Below are 17,550 nucleotides of genomic sequence, written 5' to 3'. Positions count from 1 at the left end.
GGGACCGAAATAGAGGCCTGATTAACAGAATCCTCCCGACTCCTTATGAAGTGGCCCCACATTGCAATGTGTTATTAAAAACCAGGTGTCTAGCAGGGGTCACCAATTCAAATTTCCCTTTAGCAGCTGCAAGGACTATCAGTCTTTGCTGATTTCCTGTCCTGAGGCCTAAGATTGAACCGTGCCGTGGGCCACCCTTCGTAACGGCTGCACTCAACCCTATGGAGGCTGAAGTAATAGCTTATGCCACATTCTCCTCCTCGATAGGGCTCTGCAGCCAGTGGGCGTAATTGGCTGGCGGAAGACCCTTGCTGGAGGCCTCCTTTAAGCTGTGAAAGAAGGGGGTATCTGAAGAGCCGTGGTCTAGGAGAGGCTGAGACAAGTCGGTATCTGTTGCTGCAGGGACAGACATGTCCGCAAAGGGCACTGAATCCTGGGTGTTGGCCACAGCACTGTCATGGCCTAGCGAGCTCTGAGCTGGGCCACTGGGCTCGCCGGCGGGATCCTCAGAGAGATCCTTGTGTGTCTCGGTGCCCAGGCCAGTGGCATCAGGCCCAAGGTCTCCCTCCCCCTCAGAGCTGAAGTGAATGCTATTGATGGGCACAGACTGCCCAGGAGGCCCACAGGTACAGTCCGTGGTCTGCGTATCTTGACAAAGGCAGCTGTAGGTAGTGGATGCTTCGGAAACACAGCTGTTCTTGCGCCTCAGCAGAGACAGCCGACGTCCAAAGCCCCCAGGCGCGGGGCCTGTGGATAGCAGGCGGTTCAGGAGGTGCGCAGGGACATGGCGGCTGTGTTCATAGCCCTCTGCGATGTCCTCTAGGGGCTGGAACTGCATGTCTTCCTTGGCTAGGCTGGAAATCGAGGAGGGGAGTAGTTAAAGGGAGTAGCTTCACCGCCGCAAGTTGCAGAAGAGCTTGCTTTGTGGCGCACGGATCTTCCCTATTGCCCTCAGACACCTCACTAGTGCTCTGGAATGAGAGGGGATATCTATGGCGTAGTTTAAATGGGGATCTGAATTTGTGCAACCAGCAGGGGCTCCATGTGCGCCGGAAGAGGAGCCCTCGCCCTACCCCAAATGAGCAGGGAGGAATGGCCAAAAAGAGAAAGCTAGCTCCAGTTTCACAGACTGAAAACTGCTCCCACTGACTGAATCGCTCCTTCTCTACCCAGCCAGGACCACCGCCATTCCCTTTCCTTGCCACAGAACGAGAAGTTTGGCTTACGTCATGTCAAAAGTTGAACCCTGGAACGATGGCTGTTGCAGGAGGAAAACAGTGGCTGCGGTATATGGGGCGCGGGGGTTGGAGGCATCCCAGTACCGGTCCTTCTCCAGGAGAGGCAGGTCCCCATACATCTCGTCCACTGCCATCATGGAGACCTGCAAAGGAAGGGAGGAGTCCAGGAGTCGCCACCAAAGGAAGTGAATACTAGCCTAGGTGTATGCATGCTTAGGGGGTATGGAAATCTGGCATTTAGGGCCAACTGGAAGGTAATCCTTCACATGAATGGGAGTTCAGTGAGGGCAATGTTTAACCAATAATAAAAAAATATTGTTCCAACATTTGAAAACATGGGGAAGGCAGAATGCCCACGTACTAGGTGTCTAGATACTGATTTGCTATTCAATTCCCACTGTTAACTACAAAAGCAATAATCGGGTGCTGCTAAGTCGCCCAAGTCTGGAAGCATCCTTGATCTGTTTTACAAGTGTTGCTTATTCAGCAAAAAAGGGGAGGGCAGAGTTACCTGGAAATTCCTGTCAATCAGTAGGTTGGTTTCAAAGTCATCATCGTCCTCCCCGAAAGGGTTGATGAGCTGCTCAGCCACCTGTAAGGTATTTAGAGGCACAGTAAAAAGAGGGGGCACATGTGTGCCCAGCTTCCTTATCTGTTGTCATCAATATGGTAACAGACATTGCAAAGGTGTGCAGTATTAAACATTCCCTCTTCCTTCCTTCCAGACACCTGTTAAATCACCCAGCAGCTGATTCACAGACCATCCCTCTGCCCCTGATTCATTTCCTAATCCGAAGGAAGGTGTCCCAACATCTTAAGCTACCTCCTGTCTGCCATACCTTTAGCCACCCAACATAGAAGAAGAATTGCAGCAGGGTAAAAACAGGGACCCACAGATCCAGGTCATGTCCTTTGTATCCCTGGCCTGGGTCAAGGAACTGCCGCCCAATCAGACAAGAAACGAAGAAGCTGTACACAGCAATGGTAACCACCTGTCAGAGCAGAACAAGAAAAAGCAAATAGAGAGGCTGGAGGGGGAGATGAGTTGCAGAATTTAGGAGCCCTGATTTTTAGCCCTAGTTCAATCTTATAGGCTGTTTACTGAGGACCAAACAATTCACCTGTGATTTAAGCCCTAATAATTTATCCTCTGTACATGGAATCAGGAATGCTAAGCAGCAGTAATATAAGAGGTTCAAATTTATCCTAATGTATGTTTGTATTAAATAGTGTGGTTTTTCTCATTTTCAGCAGCTTTTCATTCTTGAATAGATAGGAATGAGTTAAGATCCTACATACCGTCCTCAGTTGCTAGTGTGAATTAGTACCACTACTTCCCATATAAATATGCTGAAGGAGAGGAAACAATTTATTCCTCTTTAATCACCCTAAATGTGACTATAGAAAGGCATTTAGTGTGTGTGTCGAAGCCAGATAACTGGGTTTTTGTTTTTGTTTTAATGATCATGAGTACATTCCTTGAAATAAGGATTGTAAACACACAACTAGAGGCTGCTCTGGATTAATCTAGGGTAAGATCCACCTCAATATGTGCTTTAGAATAGCTAAACCTCAACTGTCCTCATATAACATTAGGATCTGTGCATTGCTGCTCTACATATAAGGCTTGCTCCAAGGTGTGATGAATTTTCTGGGGGGGGGCTGGGCTAACCACTGTGCTAGACGTGCAGTGTTGGGCTGTGTTAAACTTAGTCAGGATGCAAATTCCCTGATATATGATGTGCTTGTTCAGTGGCTTCAGTGCTTTTGACTGTATGCATGCCTTTGGGTGAAAGAACTACCTGCGTTTGGAAGCAGGCAGGTAGGTAGCCATGTTGGTCTGACGTAGTCAAAACAAAATTAAAAAATTCCTTACAGCAGCACCTTAGAGACCAACTAAGTTTGTCATAGGTATGAGCTTTTGTGTGCATGCATGTATCTGAAGAAGTGTGCATGCACACGAAAGCTCATACCTATGACAAACTTAGTTGGTCTCTAAGGTGCTGCTGGAAGGAATTTTTTTATTTTGTTTGGAAGCAGGCAGTTCACCATATGAGCCCAAATGGATGTAGTTGGGCTTGCTGGCTGCTCGGGGTCCTTAACTCACCTGAGTGTAGACTAGTGGTACACTGATCCAATCATAGTGGTAGAGCATGCTGCAGTTTCCGCGAAAAAAATTCAGTTCCTGAAGGAAGAAAACAGCCATCTCTAAGGGATAAGCACTGAAACTTCTGCCTGACTACCGGTAGAACTTTTCGGTCCATCTCCAGACCTGGTTTCAGCTCACAAACAGCTTTGGTTGTCCTGATGGATGATCTATGCTGGGAGAAGCACAGAAGGAATGTGACCCTGCTAATTCTCCTGGACCTTTGATACCATTGACTATAGTATCCTTCTGAATAGGCTATCAGGGTTGGGGACTGGAAGTATGATGTCCCAGTGGTTCCACTCCTACTTGGAAGGCCTACTTGGAAGGCATTTATGTTGTAAGGTTCCCCTATGAATTCCACCTTGTATACCATGCTTTTCACCATCTGTATGAAGCTATTGGGAGAGGTCGTGTGAGATTATGAGTGAGGTGTCATCAATATGCAGATGACACCCAACTCTAGTCTAATTTTCACCTGAGTCACATGAAGCAGTGAAAGTGCTGAACTGGTGTCTTGAATTGGTAATGGGCTGAGTGAAGGCCAGTGAACTGAAATTTAGGCTGCAGTCACAAGAGAGTTTATTATGCAATTGGTACTGCTCATGAACATAGGTTTTTCACTGGATCCACAAGATGTCCACCATCATCAAAATGCAAGCCCATCCTTTTCGAAATTTAATCTGGATTTTCCCTTCATGCAGAAAATCCTTTAGGCAATTATAGCCAATTATATATCCACAGTCACCCCTGGTAAGAAAACTCATTATTTTGGAGGGGTGGGGGAAGTGGAGCGTAGTTTGTCACATCAGTGATGTTGTTTCAATAGGTGGCCTCTATCACAACAACCATATATTATCCTGCTCCTCAACTGAACACAACCTAGCCATTATTTTTTTCCTGGCAGCAGAAATGACGTGTGTGTGCTTATTTCCAGTTGCCTCATGATGAAGGCATATTCCAAATTCGGCAATGGTAGCTGTTCTCAAGATCTCCACCCAGTACATATGAGGGATTACCTTGGAGACCAGTCACAGTACATGTACCAAGCTTCTTTTAAATACACACACACGTTTTATAAATTCAAGCAAATATTAATTACTCTTGCACAAGAGCCTAGGATTAAACATTAGAACAAAATAATTCAAAATTGCCACATACACAATGCAAGCCTCCATTTTGCCTGTTGTGAAACATGATAGCTAAAACTGGTAATGTTTGCTTTTGAACACTTCTTGGAATTTTTTTCTTTTTTAGGCGACTGAGCTCACCAGTATAGAAATCCATTTGTAAATTTTAATAAAACAATGAGAGGAGCCAGGTTGGACAGGAAGGGTAAGATTTTTATGTAAGCTAACAGGGAGCATGGGTCACAAAAGAAACCTTGCACTTAAGGATCTTGTTCTGGAGGTGCTCCTATCATCATCACCATCACCATCAAATTTATAACCCACCCTTGACTCGCAGGTGAACAGCTTCAAATTAAAAACAGTTAAACTTAAAGCATATTACGATCACAGGAATAGGGTGGGCCCTGAAAACACACATCTCAGGTGCCAAAGGTGTAAATGCAGAATAACTATTACAGCCTGGGGGACAAGGATTTTCCACCTCACCTCCATGAGTAACTTGAGAGCACAGTTATCACGTATGCGGCCTTCTTTGCGTGCCTGTGCAGCTAAGTTGGTGAACCAGACACAGGGGACCCAGTATCTGTTGTAGGAAGTGTTCAGGTTCTCGTATTTCTTGCGCTCCTCACGAGTCATGAACCCTGTTAGATGCAACAGAGGTTATGCTGCCAATAATACTCTGTTTAGAAGGTCCAGAGTGCAATCTTATACTGAAGAACTGCACTCTGAAAGGCTTTTGAAGAACAAGATATGTAGTAAAACTCACACTAAATGCAATATGCTCTGCTTACAGACGGTCCACTTTATGTGCTGCATAATTGTGGCATTCCGAAATAACATATTCTAGATTAAAAGTTATCCCTATCATTGCTTTGAACTTTGAAATTTCCAAGTTCAATCTAACAAATGGGGGGGGGGAGACACCTACCTCTTGCAGGCTTTCCCACAGTGCTCTCATCCTTATAAGCTTTATAAGCTTAGTGCAGAGGCTTTTGACCTTTTTGAGTCCATGGCTCCCTTGAGCAACTACATTCTTTCTGTAGCTCCCCTGTGGGGCTCAGGAGCCCAGTTATGTCTCCCCTTGACTGCAGAGCTGGCAGTCCCTCACCCTTTTTCCGAACACCCTCCCTTGTGGAGTGTTCCCTCAGCCTCCTCTTCCCTCTCTCCTTGGGAGTCTTATGGGCAGCTGCTGCTGCCGTCCCTGGTCTCTGAGCTGTCCCCTCTGCCCCAAATAGAGGTGCTTCCTTCCAATGCCCCACAGGGGCCTGGAAAGCACCCCCTGGCCAGCCCCAGAGGCACCATTCGCCTGAGGAGCTTGTAGCCGGGGCTGCTGCAATAAATAGCTGTGCAAGCCTTTGGGAGGCAGAAACGCAAGAGGGCATGAGAAGAGGGAGGGAAGGAAAGAGGGAGGGAAGGAAAGAGGGAGGGAGGCCAGTGTTGCCCACGGCACCCTTGACCATCATTCAAGGCACCCCAGGGTGCCACGGCACACTGGTTGAAAACCACTGGCTTAGTGGGAAGGAAGGTCTCACCTGCCTCCACCACATGGTCTATGGTGGGGAAACGCTTGAACACAGCGATGCTGACTGAGCGAAGAATCAAGACGGCAGAAAGGCTGCAGTACCGCATGAGAGTCCTCCGGTAAAGGCGCCCCCTCTCGTCGGTGCCATGCACGTTCCCAGAGATGGCACACATCAGGCGGTCTGGCATAGGCATGCAGGTGTACTGACTCCACCAGCGGTTCACCACCAGTGTCACATAGAACCCTAAATGAACCCAGGAGACGGGGAGGGATTGCATGAGAATTCTGCCCCACAGCATGCTGCTAAGTCAGGCAGCCTCACTCTGAGATAAAACAGGAATGCTTCACTTGAACCAGGACTGAGGACGCCCCCTGACCACACATTATGAAAGGCAGAGCTCAGTTCCGGCAACATTAAACAGTAAACGCAATAGAAACTGGCCACAAAACGTTGCAGTATGGAATGCCTCTGTTCGGTTTTCCAGTCCCTCCATTCTATTCTCCCCACTGGTCTGCCTATCTCTCCCCCCCCCCCAAAGGCCCCACAAAAGACAGACAACATTCCATGCCCACTGTGTTGTTTTTGGATCCCCCTCAGCATTCGATACCCACTGGGCATGCTCAGTCTTCACTGTGCCATTTTGGGATGTCCCCTCCTCTGAGGTTTCCTTTCTATACTTCAGCATGCCTGCTTGATACCTCCTCTTTTCTGTGTATGGGTGGTGCCATTTTGGCTACATATAAGGACTATTGCTCTGAGAAGGGAGTTTGCTTGCTGCCAGTACACATGACATTACCCTGAGCACATGCAGAGTTCCTTTTTCTCATTGCCAATATATTCAGGATCAAGGACATGAAGTATCCTTGGATGCTCTTCCTGGCTTTCAGAGAGCTCTGAGCTCCACCAGGCCTAATTGTGGATGTTAGCTGCTGAGTATAACCTGCACAGATGCGGGTGGCACTGTGGGTTAAACTGTAGGGCTTGCCAATCAGAAGGTTGGCGGTTCGAATCCCCGCGATGGGGTGAGCTCCTGTTGCTTGGTCCCTGCTCCTGCCAACCTAGCAGTTCGAAAGCACGTCCAAGTGCAAGTAGATAAATAGGTACCGCTACAGCGGGAAAGTAAACGGCGTTTCCATGTGCTGCTCCGGTTTGCCAGAAGCGGCTTTGTCATGCTGGCCACATGACCTGGAAGCTGTACGCCGGCTCACTCGGCCAATAACGCGAGATGAGCGCCGCAACCCCAGAGTCGTCTGCGACTGGACCTAACGGTCAGGGGTCCCTTTACCATTATAACATGCACAAGTCACCCATACTCTACCCAGTTTCCAGATGAAGTAATTAAAGCCCATAATTTCCGCCCTCCCTTCCACACAGGTAGGCGGAGTGTGCAGCACCAAGCGGAGGCTTACCTGGGCCGGTGCCACCCACCTGCTTTGGTTGGCCTTTGACCCGCCCTCGGCCAGGTAGGACAATGGACAACCGGCCGGGGGTGGGGTCAAGGCCAAAGAAAAGAGGCTGAGCCTTTTGGTCAGGCCTCTCTTGGACTTCCTTCCTTCCCGGATCCTCCTGGCATGTAGCAGGCATACTCTGGTCTCTGGTCTCAGACAAGGTTTAGCGTGTGTGTCCGCAATACCCTATTATCACCGTACTGTTACTTTGATAGATGGGGGGGGGGGAGTCACACCCAAGTCTAAAACAGAAGCATTTCTAATGCTTAAAAGTTGAGCCTGTATTATAGTCTGGCACCCTTGCAGTACGCAAAGGGCAAGCAGTAAATGCAGTAAATTGGATTAGGCATGGATGAAGGTTCTGCCCTGGAAGCCAGCGTTGGGATGGGCACATGGATAAGGAAAGAGCATGTGCTCCTTTAGGAAAGGAGCTGGCGTTCAAGCATCTCACCCAGGACAAAGGAGACAGGGATGAGATTGGCATAGTTGTCACAGTAAATCACCACCTTTTCGAAGTCTCTTTTCTGAGTCTCACTTAAGACGAAGCTAGAGGTGGGAATAAGAATGAGAGAAGGATTAAGAAGGATGCATATTTCCCAAGTGGGTTGGCAGCACATTTGCTGAGAGCCACCTGCTTGCACTCTTGTAAGGGGAGAATCTAAATGCATTCTGAAGGGCAAATGAGGGCTGTTTTAAAAACATCATGATTGGACAGGACATAAATCCTGGGGCAACTTTATACATCAGAGCAGCCTTCACCAACCTGGTTGTCTCCAAAACATTTGGAGACTGCAACTTCCATCAGCTCCAGCTGGTCTCAAACATATGGGGACAACCAGGTTGGTGAAGACTGCACCAGAGTGCTAGAACCACACAACTGCTGGGAGCCGAGAACTTCTGTATCATACATAATATATGCAAAGAGTTAGGCTGACTCACATAAAGGGGTGGTTGTATATCATACACACACACACACACACACACACACCCCTGTGTGAGTGCCTGGAGGCGGTTGGAGGATGGATGGCGGCTAACAGATTGAGGTTGAATCCTGACAAGACAGAAGTACTGTTCGTGGGGGACAGGAGGCGGGCAGGTGTAGAGGACTCCCTGGTTCTGAATGGGGTAACTGTGCCCCTGAAGGACCAGGTGCGCAGTCTGGGAGTCATTTTGGACTCACAGCTGTCCATGGAGGCGCAGGTCAATTCTGTGTCCAGGGCAGCTGTCTATCAGCTCCATCTGGTACGCAGACTGAGACCTTACCTGCCTGCAGACTGTCTAGCCAGAGTGGTGCATGCTCTAGTTATCTCCCGCTTGGACTACTGCAATGCGCTCTACGTGGGGCTACCTTTGAAGGTGACTCGGAAACTACAACTAATCCAGAATGCGGCAGCTAGACTGGTGACTGGGAGCAGCCGCCGAGACCATATAACACCGGTCTTGAAAGATCTACATTGGCTCCCAGTACGTTTCCGAGCACAATTCAAAGTGTTGGTGCTGACCTTTAAAGCCCTAAATGGCCTCGGTCCAGTATACCTGAAGGAGCGCCTCCACCTCCATCATTCTGCCCGGACACTAAGGTCCAGCACCGAGGGCCTTCTGGCGGTTCCCTCGTTGCGAGAAGCCAAGTTGCAGGGAACTAGGCAGAGGGCCTTCTCAGTGGTGGCGCCTGCCCTCCCAACAGATGTCAAAGAGAAAAACAACTACCAGACTTTTAGAAGACATCTGAAGGCAGCCCTGTTCAGGGAGGCTTTTAATGTTTAATAGATTACTGTGTTTTATTTTTCTGTTGGAAGCCGCCCAGAGTGGCTGGGGAAACCCAGCCAGATGGGCGGGGTATAAATAAAAATTATTATTATTATTATTATTATTATTATTATTATTATTATTATTATAAGTGAGTGGTGTGTGTGATAAAGTGACTGCCCAAACTGCGAACTAAATTGATGCCACTCCAGATCTGCTGCTCACAGGTCCTCTCTAGTCGTCAGCAGGATAACAAAGTGCCCAAAACTAAGCAAGGGTTTCAAAAGTAGCAAATCAGTCACCCTGATCTGGGGTTGAGAAGTGGAGAAGTGCAATTTGAACTCGGAGAGGAGGAAGTGTGCAGCCAGTAGAACCCAGAAAGAGTGGGTTCTATAGCATAATTACAGTTGTGAAAGGAGGTGAGGTTGGGCAATGCCATATTTTTACATGTCCTGCCCATCCCACTCCAGTGTGTTAAGTTTCAACTTTGGCTGGTTAGACCAAGGGCTGTGCAAAATATTTTTTAAAAAACCATCAAAACAAGTTGCCAATCAAAATGCCAAACACTGTCCCCCATCCCGCCAAATAAAAGCATGTTCCTGAACAAACAATTCTTATATGAGGTTTCTAATTTAAATACATCACTAAGGGAAAACTATGCCTTCTCTTGGGATATTAGTGTATTCCTAGAGAGCGGATCCAAGTGATAACTATTTGAAGAGCCCTGAATTTTGGTGGCATGAGTTTGACATACCATAGGTCATTTAGGGTAGATATGAGACTGTTCTTCCATGTTCCCACTTACCGATATGTAACACTAAGTCCCAGGTACGAAAGAGAGAAGACCAAGAACTCCTTGTAGAGCAACTTGTAGATGCTTCCACGCCAGAGGGTCAGTAGTTTGTAGAAGCCACCAAAGCGAGCGTTGGCCACGCGGGCTGTGTATGTGACAGTCATGGTGCAGCAAGGCAGAGAGACACAGTCGGTCTGCAGTGTGGGGAGGAGCAGAATTAGAGTTTCATTCATTTCAAATATCTATACCAGCAGCACCATCTCTGGCTGCAAACACACCATATATTTAAAGCAATACCTCCCCCCCCCCAAGAATCCTGGGAACCGTAGTTTGATAAGGGTGCCAAGAATTGTAGCTCTGTGGGTGATAAGCTACAGTTCCCAGGATTCTTTGGGGGATGCCATGTGCTTTAAATGCATTGTGCATATATGTAGCCTCACAGCTTGCCTTGTAGAAAGCTTATGGGTGCTTCAACAACCCCAAGAGTGAGGTCATGAATGAACTCCCTCTTCATCCAGCACTCCTTACCACAGATAAGGAGCTCATCAATCTTGTATGTTCCTCACAAAAGGTAGTGGTGCAGTTAGGGGTAATCTTAGACTTTGGACAATGTTCTTGTGTGTGTGCATGGGCCTTTTTAGATGATAATGTGTACTACTTGATTTACTTCAAAATGTGGTAAACAGAACGTGCTGCACTAGGGCAGGGAGAGTCCCCTTCATTCTGCTGCGTGAAGCTCTAGACCAGGCATCCCCAAGCTTCGGCCCTCCAGATGTTTTGGACTACAATTCCCATCTTCCCTGACCACTGGTCCTGTTAGCTAGGGATCATGGGAGTTGTAGGCCAAAACATCTGGAGGGCCGCAATTTGGGGATGTCTGCTCTAGACCATGGGTAGGCAAACTAAGGTCCGGGGGCCAGATCTGTCCCAATCGCCTTCTAAATCCAGCCCGCAGACGGTCCGGGAATCAGCATGTTTTTACATGAGTAGAATGTGTCCTCTTATTTAAAATGCATCTCTGGGTTATTTGTGGGACCTGCCTGGTGTTTTTACATTAGTAGAATGTGTACATTAGTAGAATGCATTTGTGGGTTATTTGTGGGGCATAGGCATTTATTTATTTATTTTCAAAATATAGTATGGCCCCCCACAAGGACTGAGGGACAGGGGACTGGCCCACTGCTGAAAAAGTTTGCTGACCCCTGCTCTAGACATCCACCTTAAAGTGTTGCCCTGACAGCACTACTGGTAAAAGGGAACTCTTGTCTCCTGTGGATTCTCTCTCTCTCTCTCTCTCTCTCTCTCTGTGTGTGTGTGTGTGTGTGTGTGTGTATAGAAAGCTTCTTTTCTATGGTTGGGTGACCGTGGCAGGGGCCAGGTGCTGCCTCAAAATTTGCACACACACAAACAAAAAATACTGCATGTAGCATACCTAGCCTATAAACTGACTCTCAAACATTTTGTATTATTCCAGCCTTCCTGCACAACAGTGTAAGCACTGGAATGACCTCCATTTTAGAGTTTGGGAACTTTCACAGTCAAAATATAACTGTAATTGCTGCAATGCATTGTTAGAACACTAATCATTCCCTTCAAAGAGCAGATTGCCAAGTTACAAAGTAAGTAGTTATCATATTAAATGTTACTATATTGAATGTCCCAAGATCCGTATTAGGACTATATCTTCATTAAGCCAACTGATATGTCACGCCATAGTGGCCAGCCTTTGAGTTCTCTGGCTAAATGGTAAAGTTTGCACACTGTTCTGTGACATTTTGGTTCGCCTAAGAAAACTATTGCCCTAACATATATTTCTAATTTCTTTCTTATTGGTCAACAAAGCTACCATCACTTTTTGTGGGACTTTGAGAATACTGAAACTTTAAGAGTGTTTGATGAAAAGTTTCCCACACTCCTGGTTGTATGATTAGGACTCAGCTGAGTGAACAGAAAGCAGTACAGCTATACACACAAAAAGTGTATAACTGTGGAGTCTTCCATAACAGACCCTTGTTTTGACTGTGGGGACCCTGCCAATTTCTCAGCTTCTGCTTCAGATCAGAGGGATCAAGTGTGCAGCTAGCTGGTAGTGGGTCAGCACGCTTCTAAGAAATCCTCTAAATTGGTTTAAGTATCTTGCCTGGCTTCTTGTAGTATGAGGTTTTTGCCAGTAACAGCCTTACATCTCATAAAATAAGGTGCAGTCAAGCAAATATTATGCAAAGGCTTTGAGTCGTAGTATCGCTCAAAGGTGTTTGCTGGAGTTTCCACAGATATAAGGGAAGGGCTGTTGTTCATTGACAGAGCATGTGTGGAAGGTCCCAAATTCAATCCCGGGTATCTTCATGTAAGGCTGGGAAAGACTGCTGGTTGGAAACATTGGGGAGTCAGTCCCCAGTCAATAGTGTTGTTGTTGTTGTTTAGTCGTTTAGTCATGTCCGACTCTTCATGACCCCCATGGACCAGAGCACCCCAGGCACTCCTGTCTTGCACTGCCTCCCGCAGTTTGGTAAAACTCATCTTCGTAGCTTCGAGAACACTGTCCAACCATCTCGTCCTCTGTCGTTCCCTTCTCCTTGTGCCCTCCATCTTTCCCAACATCAGGGTCTTTTCCAGGGAGTCTTCTCTTCTCATGAGGTGGCCATGAGAAGGATCACTGCCTTGTCATGGCGAAAGGGCTTGAATAACCCGGAGAGGCTATGAGCTATGCCGTGCAGGGCCACCCAAGATGGACAGGTCATAGTGGAGAGTTTTGACTAAACGTGATCCACCTGGAGCAGGAACTTGCAAGACACTCCAGTATCCCTGCCAAGAAAACTCCATGACAAAGACAACAGGCAGATAGAAGTCAATAGTGTAGACACTATTAAGCTAGATGGGCCAATGGGTTTGACTCAGTATAAGGAAACTTCATATGTTCCTAAGTACCAACCCATTTTGAATGGTAATTGAGGCTTCAGAAGAATGTTATTGTCGTGACGTGTGTGGTTTTTATTTATTGGGGGGGGGGTTAGTCTGTATGCCCGAATCCGTTCTAATTCTTGAATCCAACAAGGATCTAAATGCTGGAATACCCAGATAAGTTTCTCGGTAATAGGCCTTGGTAATGGGTCCTAAAGGCAGCAAAGGAAATGGCTCTGTGCCAGAGAGAAGATGGGTGAGGCCCCCTCCCTTAACTGTCTGTTAGTTAGAAAGACAAAAGTCAGAGTTGTGTGTGAGAGCTAGAAGCTAGAAGGAGGAAGAAGGCTGGGCAGCTGAGAGACAGAGCCATGCCTGATTTCTGCTGGGATCTGAGGCTGTGGCTATGGGAAAAGCATGACCCTATTGGGGTATTAATGCTATGAGTTCCTTCAGCATAGGCTCGGGTTGTATATATGAGTAAATAAACCATATATCATAAAAACACCACAGTCTCTGCTATCCCTCATTCCAAGGAAACTGAACCCCTAGAATGTTGCACTGCTTGGAGAAAGGGGTGGCGGGCAACATTAGATTAGAGGTATTGCCTCTTTGCTTTATTTCCTGGGGAAACTAGTCACTCCTTGGAGATTGCACAACAGTCCATTCGACCATTAAGGGCTTGCCAAAATGTGCTTTGATGGAGGCCAATCATTCCCAAACACACACACACACACACCATAATCCAGTTAGTGGCATATCTTCACCAGGCATGGCCTAGTAACAATTTTTAATCTGGTGCATTCCATTGAGAGATTCTTTGCTGCTGCTTATTTTTCCAAGGTGAATTGAGAAATCAAATCCCCCGCTGTGCAAACTGCAATCAAACCCTCTTGGCTTAACAATGCTAGGCAAGGCCTTTGAAAGAGACCCACTTCCCAGGCTATCTAAATGAGCTCTTTCATTAATGAGTAATGCTGGGAGCCCCTTCCCCCCCCCTTCCAAGATCTAAGGCTGGCTGTGACCTCTGACGGAGGTTCGGCTGACAACAAATGGCCAAATATTTTGTTTGACTTTCTGTGCAAGCAGAGCAACTACCAGGGGGAAGAAGAAGAAAAATAAGGAGGGGTGTGTGAAGGAGAATGCAGTACAGTATAACTATGTGTGGGAGAAAAGTGTCTTCGAGCCAAAACACTACTTTTAGAAGATGAGATGGCCCTTAAGTACTTAGAGCTGGAACTGAGGCAGCACTTCAGCCAACAGGCTTTCTTGTCAAGCAATCATGTTGGAGTCCCAAAACCTTCTCAGGAGAAGAGACTCCAGATGATTCTAGGACACGAATCAGAGTGAAAACAGCATCCTAGCTGCAGGTAAGAGTTTTGTATAGATTGAGCATCAGAGAATGGGAGATATGCAATTCACATGTTTTTTAAAAAGTGATCACACATTGTTGCTTAGTTGTGGCCCCATGAACCAGAGCATGCCTTGGAAACTCTCACTTTCTTCTCAAAGCTTCTCCTTTTTTTATGTCCATGGAGTTTTCTTGGCAAAATACTGGAGTTGTTTGCCAGCATAGCTGCCAAGTTTTCCCTTTTCTCGCGAGGATAACTTGGCAGCTATGTTTGCCAGTTCTTTCTCCAGGTGGATCACATTTAGTCTAATCTAGTCTCCAGGTGGATCACATTTAGTCTAATCACACATACATAGCTTTTTAAAAAAGACCCACAATTGTGGGAAGTCATTTTTTTTATATAGACATACTCCTGCTAAGGAACTGTTAGTCTCTCTTTGCTTCCCCAAAAGTCTCCTCGCAAAGTCAGGAGCAGAGCCTCAACCTCAATACACCATCTTTTAAAAAGTTCAGATTCCCACACCCAGTTTCAACACATTCGAGTTTTAAATAAAAAGTTTGGTTTATTAACCAGTTTGCTGTTACATAACATTAAAAGCAACTGTTAAAGGATTACAGCTGTTAATGCCTAGCTTCTATTACAAAGGTCTGTCCACCTGGGACAAAGTTTATACATGTTCCCATATTGTTACGAAAGAGAGACAATTTACTGAACAATTTACCCCTGTGGGGTAGCTGTGCTAAGTCTGTTATAGCACAAACAACAGGGAGCTATGTGAGAGACTCCAAGATGCCGCAGAACTGATTAAATAATTACTTATTAAATAACAAGTTATAAGGCAGTTATCCTATATACATTTAACAAGGATTTTCTGTATAGGCATGTTTAGCATTGCACTGTAAATATATGATTGCACTGTTCATGTATAGAATTGGGTTGCAAATCATCATTTACACCCCTACCAGTCCAGGGTGGTTATTCTATCTACTTCCATATTTTTTAATTTTTTAAAAAAGATTACAGTAGTCTTGATTAAATTATGCCTGCCCATTTATAGAATGGCTTCTATTAGTTCATTCATCACAACATCCCAGAGGTGGCTATAAATATTTCATTGTATGAATAGCCAACTCATGGTTACCTAGCAAGTCCATTGATGAGGTAGGATTTCGGACCAGATTTCTGTTTGGTGGACTGCAATGACTTGGAGACCCTACAACTCCAAACAATTCATTGGGGCAAAATACCGTACCTCTGGTTTTCTGTCACCTTGATCACATACTAGTCTTTAAGAAGGAGAAAGCAAATTCCACTTTTCTTTTCCAGACCTTCATGCAGGCAAACTACACCACAAAGCAGATCTCACTGTAAGCAAAACATTTCTGATTGTCTATTTTCATAGGAAATAATAGTTAAAGAAGACACAGTTTTGCAACACCCATGGAACAAAAATTTCACAAGCAGAACGGAAAGTGGATGCAGGAGCAGGGCACAATTTAACCGGTTTTAACACTAACCTGTGCAAAAGGTTATCAGTTGATTTGGCTTCGCCCTCAGTGAGGGCAATTGCAGGGGAGAAGCAATCCAAAGAGCACAGAATTTCTTAGCAATTATCCCCAAATTCCACCTGGGAAGCAGCTCTTAGGCAAGGAGAAGAGAAGAGAAGAGAAGGCTGCTCTGACAGCCCCCACAGGTTTCTAAATACCTAAGTGCCTCTGTGCTGACCTTTTACATCTCTCCTAAAGGTAGGCTCTTCTTTGACTGCTTGGCATCAGAAGCTGGAGGGAGGGTTGAGATGGGAGGGGTGAGAGGCTGGGCTGGCTGAAGGGTGGTTGCAGTTGCATTCCCTCCTAATTGTCAGGGGGAAGGAAGTAAATTTAACATGCAGCATGGCAACTCAAAGGACCTGAGATAGAACAGTCCTGGAAAGTGATCGAAATAATGTAGAAGCAGAAGAAGTGCAGATGAAAGGTAAAATGTGAAAGGCTGGGGAACAAAAAGGGAAGGTTTGGAAGCCCTTGTAGTATAACCCTAGGTGTGCCTGCTCAGAAATGAGTCCAAGTGAGTTAAATGAAATTTACCGCATTCCCATATAAGCATGTATATAGGCATTGCAGCAAGAGCATTGGAGCGCCACTCAAGCTTATGAGAAGAATTTATGTAGCGTCTCTGCTGAGGATCTCAGTGGTTGAACAAATTCAAGCGGGTGGTGCTTTAAATTCCCAGGTCCAATGACCAGCACTTACCACTGAGCACAGAAACAAACCAAACACAATGCTGTAACTTGGCCCTCCAGATGTTTTGGGACTACAATTCCCATCATCCCTGACCACTGGTCCTGTTAGCTAGGGATGATGGGAGTTGTAGTCCCAAAACATCTGGAGGGCCAAGTTTGGCCAAAGGAACCGAAAGATAAGAGCTCATGTACAGAAAGTGGAGGCTCCATGTCAGGACAGGAGTCAGGGGTCTGATTAGTCATCATTTGGTTTTCTAGCCTACCCACCCCAAGGGCTCAATGCAGGTTACAGTTTTAAAATGCACACCATACCAAATGTCCAAAACTAATGTGTGCCTTCACGGCTTGGCTTGGGAACTGCAGCCTAATTATGAGTTACCGTAGACGCATGGATTTGTGATATTCAGGAGCTGCTCCCTTCTGTGCAGCTTCTTACTCTGCTAGCCCTTGCACCTCTTCAAGAAATCCTGTGCTGAATCTGAATCCTTAAAAACACACACTAAAAAACAAACAAACAGCCCTTCTTCTCTGGAAACCTGATGGAACCACTCTCCTCACTGGGCCTAGCTCTCTTCCAGTGTTTGACAAGTCAACACCCTCAGGGTTTGCGTTCTGGAACAGGGATGAACCAAGCAAACAGCCTTGATGCAGAAGAAACTAGTTGAGAGGGGAGAGAGAGAGAGAGAGAGAGAGAGAGAGAGAGAGAGAGAGAGAGAGAGAGAGGGAGAGAGAGAGAAAGGGAAGGATAACTTTTCTTTCCCCCACCCTTCTCAAACTGAGGAACTGACAGGCTGAGTTCTTTCCTCAACTCTAAAATGGAGGGTGTGTGTAACTTGTGATTAGAAAAGGATGGAGGAAACCACAATTTTCGCCTTCTCCCTGACCAGCTCCTGGATATGGAGCTGCAACCAACCACGCTCCTTGGTGGTAATCAATCCACCACATTAAATCGTATTTCTACCCAGCTCGTACTGACAAACACGCCACATACTTGTATAAGGAGCTGGCACCCACCCATGCTGCCCACAAATAGCCCCTTT

At 46.3% G+C, this 17,550-nt stretch overlaps 1 protein-coding gene across 3 annotated transcripts; it reads right to left on the bottom strand.

Moving 5' to 3' along the window:
- Positions 1-93: 93 nt before the first annotated feature.
- BEST2 (bestrophin 2) lies at positions 94-15,919 on the bottom strand. 3 transcript variants are annotated; one of them, XM_035104916.3, is made up of 10 exons: positions 15,792-15,919; positions 10,037-10,218; positions 7,937-8,031; positions 6,047-6,280; positions 5,001-5,155; positions 3,346-3,423; positions 2,078-2,230; positions 1,750-1,830; positions 1,227-1,381; positions 94-854 (listed from the first exon to the last, which is right to left on the bottom strand). In XM_035104916.3, exons 2-10 carry the CDS (start codon positions 10,186-10,188, stop codon positions 242-244), a joined length of 1,716 nt encoding a protein of 571 aa, XP_034960807.2. In that variant the 5' UTR covers positions 10,189-10,218; positions 15,792-15,919; the 3' UTR covers positions 94-241. The 3 variants fall into 3 exon arrangements, with proteins under 3 accessions (XP_034960807.2, XP_088517860.1, XP_034960806.2); XM_088661734.1 differs by lacking the exon at positions 15,792-15,919 and adding an exon at positions 15,527-15,623; XM_035104915.3 differs by lacking the exon at positions 15,792-15,919 and having other exon boundaries at positions 10,037-10,370.
- Between the last annotated feature and the right edge of the window lie 1,631 nt (positions 15,920-17,550).

This window comes from Zootoca vivipara, chromosome 2, assembly GCF_965207765.1.
Source record: "Zootoca vivipara chromosome 2, rZooViv2.hap1.1, whole genome shotgun sequence".
Classification (NCBI taxonomy): domain Eukaryota; kingdom Metazoa; phylum Chordata; class Lepidosauria; order Squamata; family Lacertidae; genus Zootoca; species Zootoca vivipara.
Note: the sequence above shows the minus strand (reverse complement) of the source record. Positions and strands in the feature narration are given on the sequence as shown.